The sequence below is a fragment of the Pollicipes pollicipes genome, unplaced genomic scaffold (assembly GCF_011947565.3).
Source record: "Pollicipes pollicipes isolate AB1234 unplaced genomic scaffold, Ppol_2.1 Scaffold_4339;HRSCAF=5111_pilon_pilon_pilon, whole genome shotgun sequence".
Taxonomy (NCBI): Eukaryota; Metazoa; Arthropoda; class Thecostraca; order Pollicipedomorpha; family Pollicipedidae; genus Pollicipes; species Pollicipes pollicipes.
In genome coordinates, this window is record NW_023596473.1 from 284,938 (window position 1) to 309,062 (window position 24,125).

Consider the following 24,125-nt stretch of genomic DNA (forward strand, 5'->3'; position numbering starts at 1 on the left):
CGAGCTTATGGGACTCACAGTCTAGCTTTTTACGGCTCAGCTCCCACCCCATGAAACTCACTGCGAAACATCACCCGTCGACCCTCATATTTTTGTTGTATGAGGTGGCCACCTTACAACATATGATGCATGCTCCCAATCCAATGATAACACATTCTATGCAATAGATGTAGGGACCCTGGAACGAATTTTTCGTCCCAAATAGTGTCGAGTTCCACATCTTTCTTGTCCTCCTTTGTTTTCAGCTGTTGAGAAAGCCAGCGGTAAGCGACAAATCATATTTGCGCCATATGAAATCCTGCTGTGCAGGGTCTGCTTTAAACTGGCTACTGTACGCTGCTCCACTGCCCCGAATCGACACCATGCTTGCGGCTGGCAGAATTCGAGAGCCAATGACCAATGAGATGGACGGCTTTCCGACTGTCATCAATGCGCCATAATCGGCTGACGGGGACGGCTGAGAACAGGTCCCATTTCCAATTAGCGTCTCTTGTTTACACCTTGCAATTGAGGGAGCCAGTGTGTGGAGAAATGGCGAACGTGAGGGACAGTGATACATCGCTGTGGCTTCATAACAAGCTAGGAACTTCTAATGACACCTGGATAGGAGGTTCGATATGCTCCCAGCTTAATGCATCTGTTCTAAGAAATATCCGAGAATGTTTTGTGGATTTGCAGACTCAGGTAAAGCTGAAACTACTGTTGGCACTTTTGCACACCCCAAGGAGGAACGTAGAAGAGGTGAGTACCTTTTTGTTATTGGAAAGTTCTGGAGTGCTCAAACCACCAGGTGTATATGTCATACCAAGAGTGTAGTTTCCTGTTCAGTTGGAGTCTCGCTCCCCCCCCCCGCCTTCCTCCACCTTAACCCAACTTGGGCTCCAGCGCGCTCAACTTTGAGAAAAGTGGGCCATATCCATGGAGAGGCCTATTTGTCAGTAATTTTGTGCACAATTTCCATCATTTTTCACTGTGCAGGGTCCCAGCCCTCAACTTAGTTGGCAAAACTACTGCCTTTTATCATGACTCAAGTGGAGTCGTGCAGTGACTAACACAATGTGAGATGTAACTAAGGTTGCAAAATGACAGTATTGAGTGTACCCAATTAAAATCAGTTTCATGGAAAGATAGTTTTGGCATAACACCACTGTCATGCCAAAGTCTTAACATGATACATAAAACTTGCATGCCTAGTTGAAGGATTGGTTCCTTGTGTGCTGACATTTGTGCATTCATCCCACCTATAAATCTCAATGATGAAATTGTGCAAGGCAATGTGTAGAAGCAACACATATCTTGACCAAAACTGTGTGTAGTGATGCATTCATTGCAGCAAAAGCATGAAGCTATTGCCTATGAGTTGTTACAAGTTGTGTTCAAATGAATTATCCTCCAGATACCATATATCACTATTGTGCAGAGGAGTGCTACATGCTAGAGTCATGATGTATAGATGTGGGTAACAATAGTAAGGTTACTTGCATTTTATGGTTGGTATACTGCCATGCTTATTCCCAATAGAAAGCATAGCAATTACTGCAGAGTGCTATTTGCACATGCCACATGGGCATTTACCAGCACCTTCCCTTTGATGCCACACACAGTGCTTTTAACGCACATCATTATAGCATGTGAGTTTTTGTATGATGCATTGCCTCGGGAGCTATTCCAGTAAGAAATGACATTACCAGCCTGATAAAATTTGGCCTGATCTAAACCAACTTTACCTAACCTAACCTGACCTGAGCTGACCTGACTGGATTTGACCACATCTGACCTGACCTGATATGATCTGATATAACCTATCCTAACCTAACCTAAGGCTTTTCATGGGATCAAATCTGATGCAGGCCTACCCCATGCTTGGCTGACTTGGCAAACAGTTAATGATCAGCCTCATCTTTTAATGCTGTCATGTACTTTGAAGATCTTCTTTGGTATGAGATCATAGTTATTTCATTTTCAAGCAGAAGATATTGCAGTTTTGCTGTTTTTTAAGTATTGTTGGTATTGTATGGTCAAAAAGGCAATCTTAGACACAGTTTTAGTTTGAATAGTGGTAAAAATTTCCATTGATTTCCATGCTTGATATGTTATCTGAACATTTGTCTAATCATGTCACATGCAATTTTGTTGAAACAACCAGCTGATAAAAGTATTGAAGCCAGCACATACCCCTGCAATCAGCAACTCCTGTGCTGGATTAGGGCATCCTTTTTGGAACAGAGAACCATGTTTTGGAATAAAGAGCACCTTTGTGGGGTTAAGAAGACCCCTGTATTAGCCAGTAGGTCTGTATTTTGGATCATTTTAAGTGCCAATATTTCTTAAACTAGATATCCTTGATACATGCAAAAATTTGATAAGGTGTATGTGCCCCTGGTGTCCCCACCCTTGACACTGCCCAGGAGCCCCCTAAAATCCTGCCTTTTCCCCAATTAAAGGGTTGTGGCATGCCAAACAGGAGAAAATGGCTAAACCTTCCCTCAAAATATGCTGTAAAATGCCCTTCTCTCAGATTTTACACATTTTCTTCTCCATGTTGCTAGGGCTGAAGTGCCACAAGTGAACAGGATACTACACCCCTGGTCCAGTCTATCCCAGAGATTCCTTATGGCTTCAGCATGTATATATTTGTCCAAGTATTGCAGGCTGGCTTGATGTCCCTCATGAATTCAGCAAGTCTCAAGGGCATCCCACGCCCTGTCGCGATGCCGTGTCATGAGTTGCTTGGTTGTTTGGAGATCTGCTTCATCATTTTGGAGCTCACTAACATTATCAGAACAATGTCATGTTTGCACAAACAGTGGAAGGGAAGGGGAGGTTCCACTGTCCATATGGTAGTGATTACATTGCTTGAATTTTTTGCAGTGGAAGGTGGACATCGAAGAGATACTGGAAATCGCAGCCTTAGACTCCGACCAGTGGGTCTCGATGCTGGCAGAAGTCATGAGAACGTTTCCGGCTACCGGAAATCTAAACACAGACATCGGGAAGATGGAGGAAAATAAGAAGATCTTTGGGGATTTGATTGCGGAATTAAAGAGGCTCGGTGCGTTGCTGAGCGTCGGGATGTCGGCCTCTTTCATGCATTAGGCCGCCATTGTGTTTTATGGTGACGTTTTTTATATGATGTACACTCTGTTCGATGCGCTTTAGTACAACAGTTAATTAGCGGCCAGATTGATGATATGGTGACCAGCACTGGGCTGACCAATGTGGCCACCCGCCCCCCATCGCCGCATTCAAGCCAGCGAGATTGTATGCGGCTGTTGTGAGTTGCGCGTCTCTGACTTTTGGCCTTGTGTTTTCAGTGAAGAAAAATCTCGACTTGGATCTGCTACCACTGGAGTGTCACTACCTCAACAAGGCTGCCTTGGTCGCCTCGGTTGGCCAGATTGTAAGTCAAGCGTGTTGGTCCAGCAGTGTTGTATAACCACTTCAGGCTCTTTTTTAATGCGAGGCTGGTGGATCTGTGGTAAGGTGGTACATGGTCTATAAAGACTTCGGTGCATATTGACCAAGAACAGTCGCGTTTGTCGGTTTGTGGTGGGTGTTTGTGGGTGCTGTCACCAGCACAACAAACAGTGCAAGATCAGGTTTAAGGGGCATCAGGAGTGTAGTGGTTGAGCTGCTCATATGGGCGACCAGAGTTGCGGGGGTTGGATGCCCTGCGCTGCCCGCCCTTCCCGCGTGGGTGAGAGGCAGGCGGCGCCGTATCGCATCAGCAGCCGGGTGCGTCGCTGAGCCCCAGTGCCACATGATGAGCTTTTACATTATGTTTGCTGGTGTTTCGTGCTTACTGGCTAGTTTCGGTAGAGCAACACATAGCTTTCGCAAAGCTCTTTGCATATATATTTTTTGTCGCTGGAAATAGACGGAAGTTTGCTGGCTGGAGACGTTTCTGAATATCGGCGATAAGCAGAATGGGAGTATCCATTGCAGTTTGTCGCTCGCTTGCTATCGCCTGGCTGCTGATGGGGATGCGTACCAACTGATTCTGCCGTGGGTGTGCTTCATAGCTGTTGCTGCTTATGCCTGCGCCAAAACAGCCTGCTTCACAAATTGATGGCATCTCGACCCATGTCCATAATCCCGGCTGCCTCGGCACTCTCGAATTTGTCGGCGCTGCGGCTGTACCATAAGTCCTGCGTTGTTCAGCTGAGTCAGCCAGCAGGGCGCACTCTCGAACATTCCACGGTCCTGCCGCAGATCCAACCCGAGAAGCACTTCGCGCTGCGACGCAAGCCCAAGTCGGCGGCGCTGAAGGTGGAGTTGCTGCAGAAGGTCAAGGACGCCAGTCTGCAGGTCAAGAAGAACGTCATGCCCAGCGTTCCCGTCCGCTCGCGAGGCATGCCGCGCAAAATGGAGAATGCCAGTAAGTGGCGGACAGACGGCCGAGGAGCGGAGGCTGGACGGAGGCGTGGCGGGGTATTCCGCTGTTACGCTTACCGGCTTGTGGCATGACTTATTACGTACAGCCACGTTGTGTACATGCCAGTCACGCCGGGACTGTGGCTGACTGCTTGCTGGTGGAAAGTCGCGGTCATGGTTTTGCGAGAAGGAAGTCTGTTACACCTCAATACCTGACAACACAATTTCATTTAACTTCCGAAGGGCTCAGTCTTAGGTATATCCACCACGCAGGGTCGTTGGCTTAGCGCAATAGAGCGCCTACCCGGGACCGGCGGCACGATGTGCGGCAGCGTCGTCGGTCGCGGTCCGGGCAGACCTTGCCGGGCTGGCGGCCCGGCCTGGTTTGAGCGCAGTGCGTCTGCCGCAGCGCCGCTCAAAGGCATCCCTAGCCGGATCCCGACCGGCGGCTTCACGGGCACCAGCAACCTGTCGCGGCTGGCGGCGGCCGGCGGCACGCCCGGCCGCCTGGCCCGCACCCCGGCCGGCAGGAAGGAGGGCCGCGTCAAGATGCTCGACATCAACGAGCAGCCCATCGGCGTGCAGCAGATCAAGAAGCGCAAGAAGCTGCCGGGTGAGTGCCCGCCCGGGTCGGCCGTCGTTGCGGCCGGTTGGCAGCGCGCGCCGGCTGGAACTTCATCGCGGGACCGTCACTCCCCTGTCTGGGCCGGATTGGTGTAGCGCAGCGGGCACGACAAGGGCGCTGTTTCCATCAGTCTTGATCGCCTCCGTGCAGTGTTGGCGGCATTGAGCGGAGCGCGCAACGCGCTACTCCCCGTGCCTGTCGGCGCCACTTGCACTGACTGCTTCCCTCCCCGCTGCCCCGCCCACAGAGGAGGAGGAGAAGGAGGCGCCGTCGCAGCCTCCACCGGCGGCACCCAAGCGGGCCCGTGTGACGGAGGGCGGGGGCGCCACGCCCGACTACGCGGCCGGCCTGCCGTCCACCAACCCGCCGACGCCGGCGGCCAGCCAGCCGGCGGCCAGTCCGGCGCCGGCCGCGCCCGTCAGCTACGCGCCGCAGCCGGACAACGCGCTCGCCGGCACTGGTCAGTGGCGCGACGGCGCTGGTAAGGTGTCTGCGTGTATTCATCTCACTCAGGCTGGTGTCTGCGTGTGTCCATCTCACTGGGGCTGGTGTCTGTGTGTGTCAATTTCACTGGGGCTGGTCTGTATGTGTCCATATCACTAGGGCTGGTGTCTGCGTGTGTCCATCTCACTCGGGCTGGTGTCTATGTGTGTCCATCTCACTCGGGCTGGTGTCTATGTGTGTCCATCTCACTCGGGCTGATGTCTGCGTGTGTCCATCTCACTCGGGCTGGTGTCTATGTGTGTCCATCTCACTCGGGCTGGTGTCTATGTGTGTCCATCTCACTCGGGCTGGTGTCTGCGTGTGTCCATCTCACTGGGGCTGGTGTCTGAGTGTGTCCATCTCACTCGGGCTGGTGTCTATGTGTGTCCATCTCACTGGGGCTGGTGTCTAAGTGTGTCCATCTCACTCGGGCTGATGTCTGCGTGTGTCCATCTCGCTAGGGCTGGGTCTGGTGTGTCCATCTCACTGGGGCTGGTGTCTGCATGTGTCCATCTCACTGGGGCTGGTGTCCGCATGCGCCCATCTCACGCGGGGTGGTGTATGCGTGGATCCATCTCACGCGGGGTGGCGTCTGCGTGGGTCCTTATCGCGCAGGGTGGCGTCTGCGTGGGTCCTTACCGCGCAGGGTGGTGTCTGCGTGTGCACGTATCACTGGGTGTTCGATCCTGCCGAAGGCTGGACCAGATTTGGTGAGGCCAAAGGGCGTGCGGACACAATTGGGTGCAGGCAGTGCTCATGGCGTTACGACCACTCGACAGCATATTGTGTACCACTCGACAGCATACCGTGTAGTCCGCATCACCGCTGATACTGCAGGCCACTTCTCACACGAAGCAATGCACATCGTAGTCACCAGCGATATGACCAAGCTGGTTGGACATGACTTGCTTCAGGCTCCTGGTGGACAACACAAATGGCATAAAGTGGTCACAGCCAAAGCTCTTTTTGTTCGTGACAAAAAGTATTTTTCTTGAAGACTAATCCACATGATGAGGTGTATAAGATGTAACTAAAATAACCTGCGTAAACTCCTTGAACATACAAATCTCATAGCATGTCGCAGGAATCCAGCAGCCTTGCACGCACTGATAATTGTATTAGCATTGTCGTCAGGTGAGGTTAAATATGCTGTGGTCGTCAGTAGCTCCTTTGCATTTTGTTGTCGGTGGTGAGTGATTTCGCATCCCCGCCTTCTCCCACTTACACCGGTACATGGTTGTTGACACCGACGGGCCGTTCGGCAGACATTCCGTCCGTGGCGTCCCAGGAGCTGGCCGACACGCCGACCAGCCGGCCGCAGCCGGCCGCGCCCGACGCGGTACAGGCGGCGCCGGCCATGTACGCGCCGCAACAAGGACAACCGCAGGTGAGGTACCGGCCCCCGAGCCAGGCTGAGCCGCAGGTGAGGCACTGGCTCCTGAGACAGGCTGAGCTGCAGGTGAGGCACTGGCTCCTGAGACAGGCTGAGCCGCAGGTGAGGCACTGGCTCCCGAGCCAGGCTGAGCCGCAGGTGAGGCACTGGCTCCTGAGCCAGGCTGAGCCGCAAGTGAGGCACCGGCTCCTGAGACAGGCTGAGCCGCGGGTGAGGTACCAGCTCCTGAGCCAGGCTGAGCCGCAGGTGAGGCACCGGCTCCCGAGCCAGGCTGAGCCGCAGGTGAGGCACTGGCTCCTGAGACAGGCTGAGCCGCAGGTGAGGCACCGGCTCCCGAGCCAGGCTGAGCCGCAGGTGAGGCACTGGCTCCTGAGACAGGCTGAGCTGCAGGTGAGGCACCGGCCCATGAGACAGGCTGAGCTGCAGGTGAGGCACCGGCCCATGAGACAGGCTGAGCTGCAGGTGAGGCACCGGCCACTGAGACAGGCTGAGTCGCAGATGAGGCACCGGCTCCTGAGACAGGTTGAGCCGCAGGTGAGGCACCAGCTCCTGAGACAGGCTGAGCCACAAGTGAGACACTGGCTCCTGAAACAGGCTCAGCCGCAGGTGAGGCACCGGCTCCTGAGACAGGCTGAGCTGCAGGTGAGGCACCGGCCCATGAGACAGGCTGAGCTGCAGGTGAGGCACCGGCCGCTGAGACAGGCTGAGTCGCAGGTGAGGCACCGGCTCCTGAGACAGGCTGAGCTGCAGGTGAGGCGCAGGCTCGTGAGCCAGGCTGGGCTGCAGGTGAGGCACCGGCTCCTGAGACAGGCTGAGCCGCAGGTGAAGCACCGGCTCCTGAGACAGGCTGAGCTGCAGGTGAGGCACCGGCCCATGAGACAGGCTGAGCTGCAGGTGAGGCACCGGCCGCTGAGACAGGCTGAGTCGCAGGTGAGGCACCGGCTCGTGAGCCAGGCTGAGCTGCAGGTGAGGCACCAGCTCCTGAGACAGGCTCAGCCGCATGTGAGGCGCAGGCTCGTGAGCCAGGCTGGGCTGCAGGTGAGGCACTGGCTCTTGAGCCAGGCTCAGCCGGAGGTGAGGCACCGACTCCTGAGACAGGCTGAGCTGCAGGTGAGGCACTGGCTCCTGAGACAGGCTGAGCCGCAGGTGAAGCACTGGCTCCTGAGCCAGGCTGGGCCGGAATTGAGGCACCGACGGGAATACATAAATAGGGTCATGTCATGCCTTGTCGTTGTTTTACGGCGCCCTTTGCTACTGGGACCCGATGACGTCGCATGCTGCCCATCCTGGCAGAAAGGCGAGCACCGCGCGAAGTCGAGCCCCTTACCTCCGGTTTCCAAGGGGTGACTTTCAGCCACTGCTGTACGGCTACCCAGTAATGCACAGGGAATGGAACGTTAGCGGGCAAGAAAAGGCCGTTCGTTTTAACTCCAGAGCAAAACTGTGGCAATTGTCGCGCGGGCCCATTGCAATACTGAACATGGCGAGCACAGGGTGTCAGGGCACGTTCAAGCATAAACATTGGGGAGTCCCCTGTGTACATTTGTAAAGTTACCACTCGGTTGGTGCTTAAAGGAAGCCGCGGAGATTGCACCAACAGTATTCTTGCAAAGATGTGTCCCTACGGCCTATTTTCCGTGTTGTTACAGTGTTCATTCCGTTTGCAGATAATCTCGCAGCAGACTTATCAGCCCGTGCAGCAGGCGGCGGGTATGAGCCCTCACAATCTCTCGGATCCAGTGCAGCAGGTTGGTCCTGATGTGCGCAGAGGCAGTCGTCGCTCACATTGTATCATCACATCACATCACTCAACGCGTGTAGACGTGAGCCCGCAGGTCGAGACGTTACACGAGGGCGAGGACATGTCCTCATTTTTGTGCGGCTTTGGTGGATATTGACCACGGGTAGCCTGAACGGGATTCGTTTGGTCGTTAGGCCGTCGTTAGGTCGTGAAGATGGCATGTTCTGTGCGCCCGATCTTCTGCACGTGTTGGATGCCCTCCAATACCTGCTTGTTTTACCTGTGGTCATTTTGGCAGTTGTGTTATTGAAATGCGGTACAAATGTAACATTTGTAGCGGACGGGGCATTATTCCATCATGCAGCTCCGTTGTGTTTCACTGGGTGGGCGCGGTGGATACCAGTTTGCTGTCGCCAGGCTGTGGGCGGCCGAGGATGTCGCGGCCGTCTTCCCTCCCGGGGCGCCCGGTCGTCCGGTACGGCGCTCGTGTGTGTATGACGTTGCTGTCCTCCTGCGCTCGACAGCAGATGCTGCTGCGACGGGTGGTGAGCGGCCCGCAGCAGCAGCAGCAGCAGCCGCAGCAGCAGGCGCAGCAGCAACAGCAGGTCACCATCATCGCCCAGCCTCAGGTCAGCCGTCGGACAGTCCGGCTGTCGGCTCCGGGCCCGCCACTGGTCTGGCACCGGCAGCCAGCCGGCCGACACCGGCCCAACCGATGGGACATGTGCTCTAGTGACGACTTCGTCTTCCGTGCGCACAGCGGGTTAACGAAGAGTCCCAATAATTTGCTTAAGTTTTAGGGCAGCTGAGCGAAGGAAGCATGAGAAAGCACTTGATACTCACTTTGTCGTAACATTTTCTTCGTTCCTTGACAAAAACAATGCATACCAACATTTACAACTCACGAAGAATCTAATACGAGTAATTTGTTATCACTACTAATAATTCGTGTGATGTATGTTATGTCGGGAGTTGAAGGTTTCGCTAAACAGAAGGACGCTCGAAGGAACGTTGTAGTTATAGTTTAAATGTTATGTTTGACGTTGTACGTGCTACTTATATTTCTTAATGCCTCAGTGGCATCCACTTCTTTTAATGAATCATTCCTCAAACCACAACGTAAGAGGTTGATGAACAAGCACAGATGTATGTAACCATAGTCAATTCCACTTCCAACTGAAAAGTGAGAAATCTGTGAACAAAGCTGTACATTTTGTTTTTTTACCAATTGCAGCAAATGTATGCATGAGTGTATTGACACGACCCTGAGCTGTTCCACGAACACTTACAATGTGATATGGTACCTCCGCACAGACTGATGATCCCGTCATATCATTGGCATTGGGATATTTCTGAAATGATTACTCGCATGGCGAAGACTTCAAATATCGAAACAAAAGCCGTCCGTTAGTCAGTGTGGTGCGGGTGTTTTCGTCGCGTTCCTGCCACGTCTCTACTTCCAATGCTGCCTCACCACCTGTACCTCTTGTCTTGGCGCTCATGCCTGTTGACTGACTGCGCCGTTTATGTGGCGTCGGACAGGCCAACGCCCAGCGGCGCAACCTGACGCTGACACGGGAGCAGATGCTGGAGGCGCAGGAGATGTTCCGCACCGCCAACAAAGTCACGCGGCCGGAGAAGGCGCTCATCCTGGGCTTCATCGCCGGCTCCCGAGGTGAGAGTTCGGTCGGGTCGGGTCGGGTCGGGTCGGGTCGGGTCGGGTCGGGTCGGGTCGGGTCGGGTCGGGTCGGGTCGGGTCGGGTCGGGTCGTCAGCTGTCACGCCGCTTACGATGGTGAAGCCCGTCGGACAAACATGTTTCAAAATAGCCCATGTTGTGTGCATATCTTTTGTCGCGTTGCATGACTTTAAAACCTTGGTTAGTTGCACTAGAGATGGACTGGGAAGGCGTCCGGGTCAGTGCCAGAAGCTTTGGTGTTATAGTATAAACTAACCGATGAGAACCATGTCGGTACACCACCATGTGCGTTGGCCCAGTGGCATCCGTGTAGCTATACTTTTCATTTAGACATATTTTGATGCGAGATAAAGCGCACTGCCATTTGGACCGTCATGGATGGTGGTCCGCGGAGTTCGATGCTGTATGTGTTACGGTTCCGTTTGGGACCTGTCCGGTGACGCTCACACGGACGCCGGGTGGCGCCCGGTGCCGCCCGCCCGCTGCGGGCGGTGAACGTCGCCGTCGGCTCCCGGCTGACTGTCGGCTCGCTGTCGCGTCGGCAGACAACCCGTGCCCGCACCTGGGCAACGTGGTCACCATCAAGCTGTCGGAGAACCAGGAGTCGGTGCCGCAGGGCGACGGCGGCCCGTTCGCGGCCATGGTGGCCGAGACCCACTTCCAGATGAACTACTCCACCGGCGAGTGGAAGCGGATCAAGAAGTTCCGCCGACTGGACGAGGTGGCCGGCTGAGGGGCGGGCCGCGCCGCCGCGCCGCGGGTCGGCGCCGCGGCGCGCCACCGTCCGATCTCGGGCGCGGCTCCTCACCGGCGATGGGCGCGGGTGACCCGCGCCGCTCCAGGCTCGCGTCGGGACAGTCCGCGTTGGCACAGGCTGGCCGGCCGGCCGCGGCCGCGGCCGACGCCCGCGCGGCCGCGCCGCCGGGCTCGATGGCGTGGCTCGCCGCCTCCGAGCGGCGCCTCGCGCGGCCGGTGTTCCGCGCTGTCCGGGCTTCCAACAGTTGTGGCGCAGGGCGCTGGACACTACTGACATCCAGCTCCGTCGGGCGCCGCCTGACGCGCCCGCCCGCGCCGAACAGGATCAACAGGGCGTGCTGTGCTGGGTCTGACCGCGAGCTAAAGTTCAATTTGTTTTGTACTGTCCTCGTACAGCGCCATGTTACCGTGGTGTAGGGAGATGCAGTAATGATTTCCTTTCACGCGCGTTGTTGACATTGTATTCGATCCTAGCTCGACGTAATGACTACTGCTCGTCTTCAAATCATTGTCATGGTTTGTCGGCTAACATGCTCTGTACCAACCAATTCAATATGCTAATATATGTTTGTTTTGATTCATGTGAGATGCTAGATCAATAGTTGTTTTTATTAGTCTTGGCACATAATGGGCTTGAGAACAATCAGAAACTCATAAAGCGCAGGTGCCCATGGCCCCGCCGAGTTGCGCACATCTTCCCATCGGAACTGTATTGAAGATACCAGGAACCAGGAGACACCATAGGAGATACCACGAACCAGGAGATGCCGGGAACTGCGGTTCGCGCTCCGGTTACCCGCACGCGCGGGCTTTTTTCAACGCAAGAATGCAATGCCGTCTGCCGACGGTTGTGAGACTGACACAGTGGATATTGGCCTATATAGTGATTGTGAAAACCCGTTAAGATCATATAATGCAGCGGGGATCAGAAATCGTATACAGTGTAGAAAGACGTTACAATTACGAACTACGATGACTAAGACGTCGCATGAAATGCGTAAGACTGGAGATGCCATTTCTAGGAGTTCTTGTCCAAAGTCAAAGCCAAAATCCCAGGATGGACCAGCTGTCTGTACCAAGTGTCCAGAAAATCAGCTGCCCAAAAAATTTCCGAGTTAAAATCAAATCACTACCAATAACCAACAATCCTCTCATTACCCGCGTGGCTGCATTCCCTCACTAGAAACGCGTGAAAAAAGGATTGTCGAAGTAATGTGTATCTCAGGATTTCGTGCAAAAATTCACAATTCGCACCGATGTCCGCTAAGCTTGACTATCGCTAAGCTAGACGACGCCAGCTTATTCGGGAGGTCAGAGGCAACGAATTTAGTCCAGCTACAAGTAATGAGCATCACAGGCTCTCCTGAAGACGAACATCAATGCCCCTTATTAAGGAAACATTCTACCTCATGTTTCAAAAATAAATATACCCTGGCGTGCCCTATCATCAGATTGCTGACGTACCATAATAAAATAATTTTGACAACGAACAGCAGTGAATAAGCTGAAATGCGTGACAAGTTGTAGAATGTCGTCGGCTGTCCCAACTATTCCCAATTTGCTTTGTTCTTCTCAATGTAATTTCCAACCCGGACTTTTGATTTGTTTTAATGCCAAAATTTACAATGCATTCGGCACCTTTGCTCACGACGGTCTGATTCACCGACAAATGGAGTCAGTGCGGCATATCGTAAACCAACGCGCGTTTGCTCAAGAACAAATTATTATCACTTAAGCTAAGCCCGAACAAACTCGTGTCTGGTGACGACCGTTCAGAACAATTGACCTTGCTTAGTGATGAGGCCTGACATGTCGCGATGGGAATCTGTGAAGGACGGCGGCGGATACCGTGAAGCCACATGACCTCGTGTAGGAAAAGGTCACTTCCAATAATCCCACCCGACCCGTTGCCTGCTCGCCCAATTCTTGTGAGCCTCTGTGACAAAATGTCTTCGGCAAGTCGTTCATCAAAGGCGCGAGTGTGGACTTGAACGACTAGATTTCATGACACGGAAACCTCTGCAAAGCACGGGTTATATTTTACTTCCGTTCGCCATCGAATACACGCATAGGATGCCAGAGAAGTGCACTTGAAGGCCAATACAAACTCCGGGTTCCACGCAGAATGGTGGAGGAATGCCACTTTCCCCAACAGCGACAACAGAAATACGCCGAGTTTTTTTGTCCACGCTTTCCGTACTGTACCCTAAACCTACTCCACCCCAATTCCCACCAGTCATCACTGTCACGCTTTCCTTTTCTTGCTGACTTTTTTATTACCCTTCTTCAGGGGTCGTTTCTTGGATTTAGCAGAACGCCGCACCTTGACAGGTTCCTCAGTCTCCAATCCGCTGTCTTCCGATGACTCCGATTTCTTTTCGACTTCCAAGACACCCTCCTCCATCGTGTCAGCTTCTGCTTTCACTGAAGTCTCACCTTCGTCCTTGGTCGCCACCGTCGAACTCTTGACGGCATCCATGAACAGGTCCTCGTCGGGGTAGTCGGTCGGCGGAGCGCTGCCGCTCGAGCGCGACGTCACCTTCATGCAGGCGGCTGTGTAGTCGAGGAAGGTGATGCTCTGTTGAAGCCGACTGATGCGCTCCAGGTGGCGCTCGGTGTAGGGCAGCAGGCCCTCCAGCAGGGAGCGGAAGCTGGGGAGCCGGCGCCATGCCTCGGGGGGCAACAGACGCAGCAGCAAGTTCACTACCAGCTGCGCCTCATGGCAGTGCTTGCTGTTGGTGTTCCACTCCACCACGAAGTGAAGCAGATCGTCCAACTGGTCGTCCCGCAGCTGCTTCAGGATGCCGGTCAGATGGTCGGCTGAACCACTCTCGCGCCGCAGCTCCTTCAGGATCTGCAGGACAGCGGAACGGCCGCTTCAGCTTGATGGCCAGCTTGAGGGCGCGCAGCCACTGACGCTGCTGCACGAGGTTGCTGAGCGCCTGCTCCTGAGTGGCGCGCAGCGCGGCCGCCTCGGCGTCCACCTTGGCCTCCTCCTCGGAGACGTCGCGCCAGACAAGGAGCGAGGAGTCGGCGCCGCCTGAGACGAGGCAGCGCTCATCACCACGCACCGCCAGCGCCCACACCTTAGCCTCGTGCTCGCTGCACGTCTGCACGCACTCGTTGGCCTTGACGCTCCACAGTTTGAGCAGACCATCGGCCGAGCAGGTGAGCAGCTGCATACCGCGGCACAGGAACGCCACGCGCAGCACTGACGAGTCGTGGCCCTCGAACGTCTTGACGCAGCTGAAGTCGGCGATGGACCAGAGCCGGACAGTGCCGTCGGCCGAGGCCGTCGCCACGATCTGGTCCACGGGCGAAAAGGCCACCGACCAGACACCGCGACGGTGGCCGCGAAGCACGCCGGCCAGCGCCAGCCCGTCGGCGCTGTACAGGCGCGCTGTCTTGTCCTGGCTGGCCGTGGCCACCAGCCGGTCGTTGGGCGACACCGCCACAGAGTTGACGTCCTTGTCGTGCGCGATCTCAGTGCGCCGGCAGTGCAGAGTCGCCGGCTTCGGCGCCGGCGCCGGACTTCTTCAGCCAGCCGAGAACCGACGCCGGAACATCCCACATCTTGACGCACTTGTCTTCCGCGCCCGACACGACGAAGCCGGTGGTCAGCTGACTCCAGCAGACTGACGTCACAGACGCCGTGTGTCCCGGCCCGACGGCCAGGCACAATGCTTTCTGGAAGGTGTCCAGGTACCACAGACGTATCGTGTTGTCTTTGGAGCTCGACGCAAACAGGTTCTTGTTGCTGGCAGACACAGAGAGAGAAAGGACAGTGTCTGCGTGACCTTTGACAAGCTGGCAGTTAAACGTAGACACGTCATATATCTTGATGATTGAACTGTTTGTGGCAACAGCTATGTGTGTTTCTCCATCACCACAAAATACTACATCCAAGATCTCATCACTAAATCCAACATACTGTCGCTTCAACTCCATTGATACCAGGTCATACATGAGGATATTATGCTCATGATTCAGTACTGTCAAGGTCTTGCTCATCTCACTCTGGCACAACTGACAGATGACTGATGATTGTGAGCCGGAGGCTTCCTCCTGCATGTAAACACATTCAGACGTAGCCAAGTTCCAGATTCTCAGAACCCCACGTTCTCCACCAGTGATGGCAAGAGCAGCGCTGCCACCCTTGATGCCAGCCACAGACACACCTGGTGGGACAAGGACAGCACTCTCCATCACCTCATGGGTTGGCACTGTTCGAACCAGTGTTCCATCCCGTAGGTCCCAAAGCATCAACACCTTGTCACGGCTGCAGGTCAACAGCTGATGCTGGGACTTGTTGATACTGATGCTGGTTACCTTGCTGAAATGACCACGCAGCTCTTGCACAATGTCGGATGATGACAGGTTCCAGCAGCGTACCACAGAATCATCCCCAGAAGCATATATGAATATCTCATTACTGCTTTGATGGAACTCAATTGCACTGATCACACCCACAGATCCTTTCAAGTTATGGGTGCAGTACTGGCGGACTGTATCCCACACCTTGATGGTTCCATCCACTCCTCCACTAGCAACTAGGGTGGTGGTCTCATCAAAGCACAAAACAGGGATGGGTCCAGAATGCAGTGACTTCCATACACGCTGGACCTCATTCTTCTTCCAATCCCAGAGACGCAGCAGTCCAGAGGTGTGGCTCGTGACCAAAACATCTTCACTGGGACTGAGTTCCATGGTGTATATTGGGTCATCTTTGGCTTCTAGAGCATGAAGAACTTGTCCTGTTGCACAGCTCATGACATTCACTTTGTCCCCTGCCTGACATAGTATGTTCTCACCGTTCTTTGTAACCTGGATGTGTGGCTCAGTCAAAAAGGCATCATGCCTGGACGCAAGGCGGAGACGGAGGGCCACGTGTGATTTTTTGTCCATTGCACTTGCTTCTGACATACTGATCGTATGTGCAGCACCGTGGACTCAGGAAACCGCGTGCCCGTGTAAAAACAAGTGCGTCCGTGGCGTACAAGGCAAACTTATCCCTTCATGCCAATGTAGTCAAGAATAACGACCGCAATGCTCCTTGACGCGGGATGCTTGAGCACTGTTCTCTTCTAGGCAACCAAAGCACACCAAGCATCCGCGACACCACTCCCACGCCGTACGCAATGCCCAAACCACGAGCATACGGGCACCGCCAACAGCGCTTCAGCGCGTCCCACGTGCGACCGATTCCGCTATGCACGACAAAAATAGGGTTTTGATGGGGTTTTAGCGCAGGTGCTACAAATATCTCCGTGTCATCTAACACATGCCTATTGACCAGCTAATGCATGCTACTGATCTCATGTTTCGCTACAATGTAGCTTTTCTTGTATAAAACAAGTTTAAAATATATTTTCCATATATTTATAGCGTTTTTCTTAAGAAAAATTGCACACTGTAAGAGCAGTCTACGAATACCACGTGACAACGGAGCTCATCGGGCAACCTTTCCTAATTGACGGCCTAAGCTGGCTGACGGCTCCATGCTCCAATTCTGTGCAACAAATTGCCACCAAACCCGATTATTGGATTGTTGCAGCAGATAAAGTGTCCCATTCAAGAGAATGATCACCATAGACTGAGTGAAAGCCAACAAAGAATACCCAAATTACTAAAATGGACGGTGGACGATCCCATGCTCCTAGTTTATGTTGGGTGACGAACGGTCGCTTAGGAACGGGTACTGCACCCTGAAGTCGATTCAGAAAAAAATTACGTTTGAGGTGTTTTTACCGAACCAAGATTTTAACCGTCTGAAAAGAGCAAAATTTTACCAGAGTATCGGATGGCTAAGGTTTGGTGGCGACAGGTTTTCAGTTTCGTTACCTTAGAGTATGCGATCTTTTCAGTTGATTTGTATGCTTAGATAATTTTGGGTAATCTCTGCCCGATTCAAGATAATTTGTACCTATTGCAGCTAATATTTAAAAGACAGCACGTCGAATGGAACAGGTTTTGTGATCATCAATTGCTTAGTTTCGGAGCATGGGATAATGGGCAGGCTTACTCAGTTAATTAGTGCCAGTCCAGAAGAGCTGCGAAATTGCTCGGAACGGCGGAAACGTTTTACAAAAAAATTTCATTCGCGTTCGAGTACTGCTGAAGCCAACACGTTCCGGCCGTCTGGGGTGGCGCGTGTTGGTGTCTGGATAAGTGTAGAGCATTTTTGACAGGCCATACGAACGGTGGAAGCGAGTTCTGTGGGGTCACATTTAATTTACTTCTGAATTCTTTCCTGTTTCAAGACTTCGGGTGAATCTCAGTGTAATGTTCTTTCTTCTTGGTGGTGATGGAGTGAAGTGAAGATGACTGGGCCGAGCCGACCCGGTAAGCGAGTGCGTACAGATGAACTTTTCTTTTTCTCAGGTAGGGGGGGAATCCTCAGGCTCATACCTGAAAATAACACTCAACTCAGGGAAATCATTCAAGTCCAAAGGTTGGCCATGGATCCAGATGTGCGTGAGAGGAGTTCTGGGAGGCTCTGAGAAGGTTGAAAAGGCGAATCTTCTGGCTGCAGGCAGCCTTCTGATAAAAACCAAAAATCATGGACAGACTGAAAAGTTCATGAAAAACAAAAAGTTTGGGAATGAGGAGTGTGAGGTTGTTCGGGAACAAAGAATGAACACATCCAGGGGAACCATCATTGCATATGACCTTGTAGATTTGTCCGAGACCGAGATTGTTGGATGGCTGGGTGAATTTGGGGTAGTGGGTGCTCGGAGATTCACCAAGAGGGTGGATGGAAAGACGGAGAATACCCCAACCATACTTTTGACATTTGACAGGTCCTCATGCCCAGCCAAAATGGAGCTAGATTACATCACATACCATGTCCACCAATATATCCCCAACCCACTGATATGTTTTGGTTGTGGCAGATTTGGCCACACTGAAACAAGATGCCCTGGTGATCCTCTATGCCTTCGTTGTGGGAAAGGAAAGCATGAAGGGGAATGTGAGCGCTGGTGTGTGAACTGCAAACAGTCAGGACACTCATGCATGGCCAGAGAGTGTGAAATATGGAAAAAAGAAAAGGAGATATGTAAGATTAAAACTGAACAAGAACTCTCATACCCTCAGGCTAGAAGGCAATATGAAAAAGAGCATGACCCCCCTGTCCTGAAGTCATATGCTGCAACTGTCCGGCACCCAAGTGTGGCTCCCACTAACAAGCAGCATGATGACCTCAGGGAAAAAGTAGGAAAACTGGAAGAAAAGGTGGGTGAGATGATTGCTCTGCTTCAGCAACTGCTGATGAAACAAGGTGCCCAGGGGATACCAGGGGAGGGATGACAGTACCAGACCTGTAGGTAGACAGGATGAGGAAGTTGAGGTGGATGTTATAGCAGAGGGACAGAAGGACACTCAAAAAGATGAGCAGGAAACCTATGAGAGGAGGAATGATGGAGAGGTTCAAGTGATGCAGAGAGATGATGTAGAAAGTGAAAGAGTGGACAGGGAGATGAATCATATGACTGTGGAGCATAATGAGGAGATGGAGGGTTGGCAGAGAGCATGTAGGGCAAAGAAAAAGGACAAACAACAATGTAACATATCTGAGGTACCTAATGACACTACCCCCATCACCAATGATTAGCCGAGCAGGAGATCTACGGAGAGGCCGAAGAGAAACTCCAGCCAAAGGAGGTCATGGAAGGAAGACTAACTAGTATTGAAATGGAGTGAACCACGTTTCTTTCTTCTTTGTTAATAGCTGAATAGTTTGTTGGTGATTGGTTGACAGGTATGTTGAATATTTGAATGAATAGGCCAGCAAATTCAGACGTTCTCCACGTAACTGTTCTCGTGCGGAGGGCATGCAGAGGTCGGTGGTGTTTGTTTTCATAGTTATTTTAGGACCCTTAATGCCGGGATTGTTATGCGAAATGGTTTGCAAAGTTGAGGGAGACTTAAATAACGAGTTCATGGTGTTTTCCGGAGGCAGCTGCGTTTTCGGTTTGAGCAGAGGTCGCCCGGTTGGGCTAGTCCCAGCCCACTTGGTTCTCGGAGGTAAGGTTAAACATCCAGGTGCGATACCTAATTCGGGTCAGGGGGTGGACGAGCTGAGGTTGTTTGTCTCGTGGAGGTCACCCTTCGGAGGGTGCGGGGTGATCCTTGCCGGGGGCAATGGTACAGGCGCTATTTCCACTCGACCGGCCGGAGCGCGCCTGGTTCCGACCGCGGGGTTGGGGCTGGCTGGGGAGGGGAATAAGGGAAAGGGAAATGTGTATGTACTGATATGTTTTGTTCGCAGTTACAGGACAAGTAGTACATACCGATGTTTGGCATATTTATTAATTTATTTATCTGATTTTTTCATGTTTTTGGTGGCGGTCCTTTGTTGGATTTCGGCGTTCGGGCTGCGCATTGGTTGTATGTTTGTGTGTGGGGATATGGTACGCGGTACAGGCTACTCGCGTGATTTTCTGATGTTCAAGTTTAAAAGTTCAATAAATGTCGAACTGTTGTCGGCGTGTGTGCTTGACTGGACGGAGTCTGCAGTCTAAGGCAACAATAAAATGACTTTCAGCATTATGCAGTGGAACTGTAGAGGTGTGATTTCAAAGTGGGCGGAGATAAAACCACTGCTGCTGGCAAGACCACATAGTGCCGTATGTCTCCAAGAGACACACTTCCTCCCTACTGACCAATATGATTTCAGAATTCCCGGATATACTCTTTATAACGCTTATTCTGACGCACATATTAGACGAGGCGGAGCATCAATCTACGTCAGCAACGACCTACCTCATTTTCAGGTCACACTAAATACTAATTTTCAGGCGGTGGCATGTTCGGTGACAATGGGGCATTCTCGTATTTGTGTTTGTTCTTTATACTTACCACCAAACGAGAATTTGACGTACCTTGAACTGAACGACTTGGTTACACAGCTACCGCAGCCGTATATCATAAACACGGACGCCAATAGTCGGCATTTCTTATGGGGTGCAGACCGGTGCGATTCTCGTGGAAAGGTGTGGGAAATGATAATACGGCAACATGCCTTAAAAGTGATGAACGATGGTTCCCCAACCAGAATGGACGAGTACACAGGATTATGGTCACATATCGACCTGACTGTGACGTCAAGCAGTGTGGGACAATTCATGCATTGGCAAACGGACACTGACTTACACTCCAGTGATCATCTCCCAGTTTATATTACATATGATAGGTATGGAGATATTCCACCACGACGTGACGAATTTACTGGTTGGAATATTAACAAGGCGAACTGGTCTGAATTTACTGACAGATGTTGTTTGCGATTCAATGAAAGGGACGGTATGCAAAACTACCAAAACATTACGAAGGTTATGCTGGGAGCAGCAAAAGAAAGTATTCCTCGGAAAATCAGAAACACCAAATATAGCTGCCCCTGGTGGACTGACGAGTGCAAGGAGGCAATTCGGGCAAGGAAACGGGCGCTCAATCGATTCCGACGTTCGCACACACATCTGCATTTATTGGCTTATAAGGAGGCGAAGGCGAAAGCCAGAAGGATAATTCGTACGGCAAAGAAAGATTCGTGGGAAAAACTATTGCATATGTTCAATGTGAATACGCCGATACAACACTTATGGGACATCATTAGGAAATTTACCAGAAAGGAGCGATTTGCGAGACCCTTACCTGTTCTGAAGGTGGCTGGTAACATAATTGACGACCCAACTGAAGTTGGAAATATCTTCGGACGGTTGTTTTCTGACATGTCGTCCTCTCGGAACTACCGAGCCACTTTTAGAGAGCTGGAATGGCAGATGATGGATCAAATGCCGTCATTTATTTCTGACAATGAGGAGGTTTATAATGATGTATTCACGATGACTGAGCTACAAATGTCTATTGCTAAATGCGGCAATACATCCATTGGACCGGATGAGATACATTACGCGTTTTTTAGACACCTACCTGATGAACAATTGCATTCAATTTTGGAAATGATGAACTGCATATGGTGTGGAGGTGATATCCCTGATGAATGGAGACACTCGATTATTGTTCCTATTTTGAAACCAGGCAAACCTAGGGAAAACCCTGAGTCATATAGACCAATTCAGCTAACTTCATGTTTTAGCAAAATAATGGAACGAATGGTCGCCAGACGGTTATCCTGGTTTCTTGAGCGGAACAATATGTTGTCTAAATATCAGTGTGCATTTAGGAATGGAAGAAGTACCACAGACCATGTAGTCAGGCTGGAGTCCGAGATTAGAAAAGGTTTTTTCTACAACAAATATACCTTGGCTGTTTTTTTGGACCTTAAAAATGCATATAATCTCACGTCTAAAGTTGCTTTGCTCACAAAAATGTTTAATATGGGTTTTAGAGGACGCCTTATGTATTTCGTTAGATCGTACCTTGATAACAGAACCTTCCAGGTGCGCAATGGAACATTATCGGATACGTTCGAACAGGAAAACGGCTTAGTCCAAGGAGGAGTTATATCCCCGATATTGTTTAACATCATGATTGATGACGTGTGTGGAAATGTCCCGAGTGAAGTGTCCCGAGCGCTGTACGCTGACGATTGCTCTCTATGGGTGCAGGGAAGGAGAATTTTTCATCTAGTTAATAAAATGCAGGGGGCGTTGAACCATGTGAGTGCATGGGCTGATCGGTGGGGTTTCCTTTTCTCACCTCACAAATGCAACGCAATTGTATTTCGAAGGTATATGAAGGCAAGAGAGATGACGAACATACCTAACTTACATATATATAACCAGCCGTTAACATACACCGACACCGTCAAGTTTTTGGGAGTGATGCTGGACTCTAGGCTGAACTTAAACACGATGATGCAGTACATTAAAACAAAGGCTGTCAAAAGGATATCAATATTAAAATGTTTATCTGGAAAAGGCTGTGGCGCAGATCGTTCTACACTATTGAGAATATACAAAGCCATGATAAGACCGATATTAGAGTACGCATGCCAAGTTTTTGATGGTCCCCGTAACAAGGCAGTGGAAATGATTGATGTTATTCAAAATGAATGCATTAGAATTGCTACTGGAGCCTTTAGAACTTCGCCCATTTTACCATTGATGGTTGAAGCAGACATACTTCCCTTGAGACTGAGGAGATGCGACTTGTCTCTCCGTTATTCCCTGAAGATACTAAGTCGAGAGGATCATCCATGCAGAAAACTTATGGCCAATGAGGCTGCGTTACATGAGGTAGAGACTGGATATATGAAAAGGATTTCTGGTTTCCCGCTATATGAGAGAATACTTGATATGTGCCATGAAACAGGATTCGATTTCCCAGAAGAGGTGACCTTAAAACGCAGCGTCGTTCCGCCATGGAGATTACGTAAATGTACGTTGATAAAGTTGACTAACAGGAGCAAGAGAACGCTAGATGAAGTGCAAATTCAATGTGAGTTTAATGATTTGAGAAGCAGGTATACAGAATACGAGTTCATATTTACCGATGGAGCAAAAAGTGCAGACGGAGTTGGATGTGCTTTTGTCCACGGTGAAAGACGTCAAAAATTTAAACTTCCTGAACTTTGTTCGATATTTATAGCTGAAGGATTCGCAGTATTACAGGCTCTGAATTATACACATACAAATCGCATCCTCAAATGTGTTATATGCACAGACTCCTTGTCCATTATAACAGCCCTGGGAAATCCGACTTCTGAAAACCCGATCGTGATCCATTTACTAGAGACGGTCAGTCAGCTTATTGAAATGGGCAGTATAATCATTGTCCTCTGGATCCCAAGCCATAGTAATATACGTGGAAACGAGACAGCGGATGCACAAGCAAAGATGGCTATAAGATTGAATGACGTGTGTAATTTTCAAATGGGTCCTAAAGATTATTTTCCTAAAGTGCGTCGAAGTATTCGTGAATTATTCAACAAATATTGGACAGATTACAACCCTAGGACTAATTTAAAACGCATCAAAGAAGAGGTAGGAGACTGGGTCTCCTGTAAGCGAGCAGTCCGACGCGAAGAGATAGTGCTGTGCCGGCTGAGACTTGGGCATACTCGCTATACCCACGCATACATGATAGATAGAAACCTCCAACCTGAATGTGAACGATGTCAGTGTCCATTAACAGTGTATCACATTCTTCTTGAATGCCCCGTATATTTTCACGAAAGACGATCATTGGTAACACTATGTCAACGGTCCGGAACACAATTTTGTGTGAGGTCGCTGGTAGGAAATCAATTCCCGGACATCATTGATGGAGTGATGAAATATTTGCGACACTGCGACCTACTGAAACAATTGTGAAGTGCTGCCTTTGCGTGCGGGACAAGTGCAATTTTTGCTTTGCTGTCATTGATTGCTGCCATGCTGTTTATACTATATTGTAATTGTTTGAAATGAGTTGTTTATTCTATGTATAATTTAAGCTTGCGTGCATATCTGCGTACGATGTCTGACTGGATGCTTGAGAAATGTGATAAGCAAGGAAGTGGTATAGGAATTATGTGTAGCAAATATGTGTATATGTGTGATACGTGGGTGTGTGCGTAAGCAGAGGAGATAACATGAATGAGGTTTGAACGAGCATGGTGAAGACAGATGAATGTGCGTGCATGCGTTAGAGTACACGGCATGGCAGATATGTGAAATTTCCATCTGGTAAATGCTTTGTTAAACGACAATGTTGTGACTGCCGACTGACTGATGACTAACCTGCAACGTCTATCATGTGGGGAAGCTGCGGTTAAAAGAAAATGATAAAAAAGAGCCTGGCAAAAAAAAAAAACCGGACTTTTTGTTCTCTTGTTTTAGTTCACTAATCAGTTTATGTATCTGAACATTTAACACCGAGTTTTCTAGAAACTAACACCGTTTACTGCACCTCCTTGCTACACCACTATCCTGCACGAAAATTCCTGACCAGCGCGACACATTCCTTCTATCCTCTGTCGCGCTTAGTTACCACCTGTGCTACCAAACTTGCAAGACAACACTTCAACGATGGACGCCTGAGCCCAAGAGGCTATGCGCCCTTAACCAACAACAACAACAACAGTTTTACAAAAGCTCGCAGCGTTGCTGGGA

At 51.0% G+C, this 24,125-nt stretch overlaps 2 protein-coding genes and 1 pseudogene across 3 annotated transcripts; 1 reads left to right on the forward strand and 2 right to left on the reverse strand.

Annotated features, from left to right (window-relative positions):
• The first annotated feature begins 518 nt into the window (after positions 1 to 518).
• Positions 519 to 11,124, forward strand: LOC119097756 (negative elongation factor A). 2 transcript variants are annotated; one of them, XM_037220726.1, is made up of 11 exons: positions 519 to 741; positions 2,872 to 3,052; positions 3,315 to 3,400; positions 4,213 to 4,378; positions 4,784 to 4,987; positions 5,247 to 5,459; positions 6,748 to 6,869; positions 8,543 to 8,623; positions 9,141 to 9,245; positions 10,159 to 10,291; positions 10,860 to 11,124. In XM_037220726.1, the coding sequence occupies exons 1-11, from the start codon at positions 532 to 534 to the stop codon at positions 11,045 to 11,047; spliced, it is 1,689 nt and encodes a 562-aa protein (XP_037076621.1). In that variant the 5' UTR covers positions 519 to 531; the 3' UTR covers positions 11,048 to 11,124. The 2 variants fall into 2 exon arrangements, with proteins under 2 accessions (XP_037076621.1, XP_037076622.1); XM_037220727.1 differs by having other exon boundaries at positions 9,144 to 9,245.
• Positions 11,125 to 13,088: 1,964 nt separating this feature from the next.
• Positions 13,089 to 14,594, reverse strand: LOC119097772 (transducin beta-like protein 3; annotated as a pseudogene).
• Position 14,595: 1 nt separating this feature from the next.
• LOC119097773 (transducin beta-like protein 3) lies at positions 14,596 to 16,271 on the reverse strand (the record flags this gene model as incomplete). The annotated part of the gene is made up of 1 exon (XM_037220745.1): positions 14,596 to 16,271. A coding segment is annotated over exon 1 (1,398 nt), but the record flags the coding sequence as incomplete, so codon positions are not given.
• Positions 16,272 to 24,125: the final 7,854 nt, after the last annotated feature.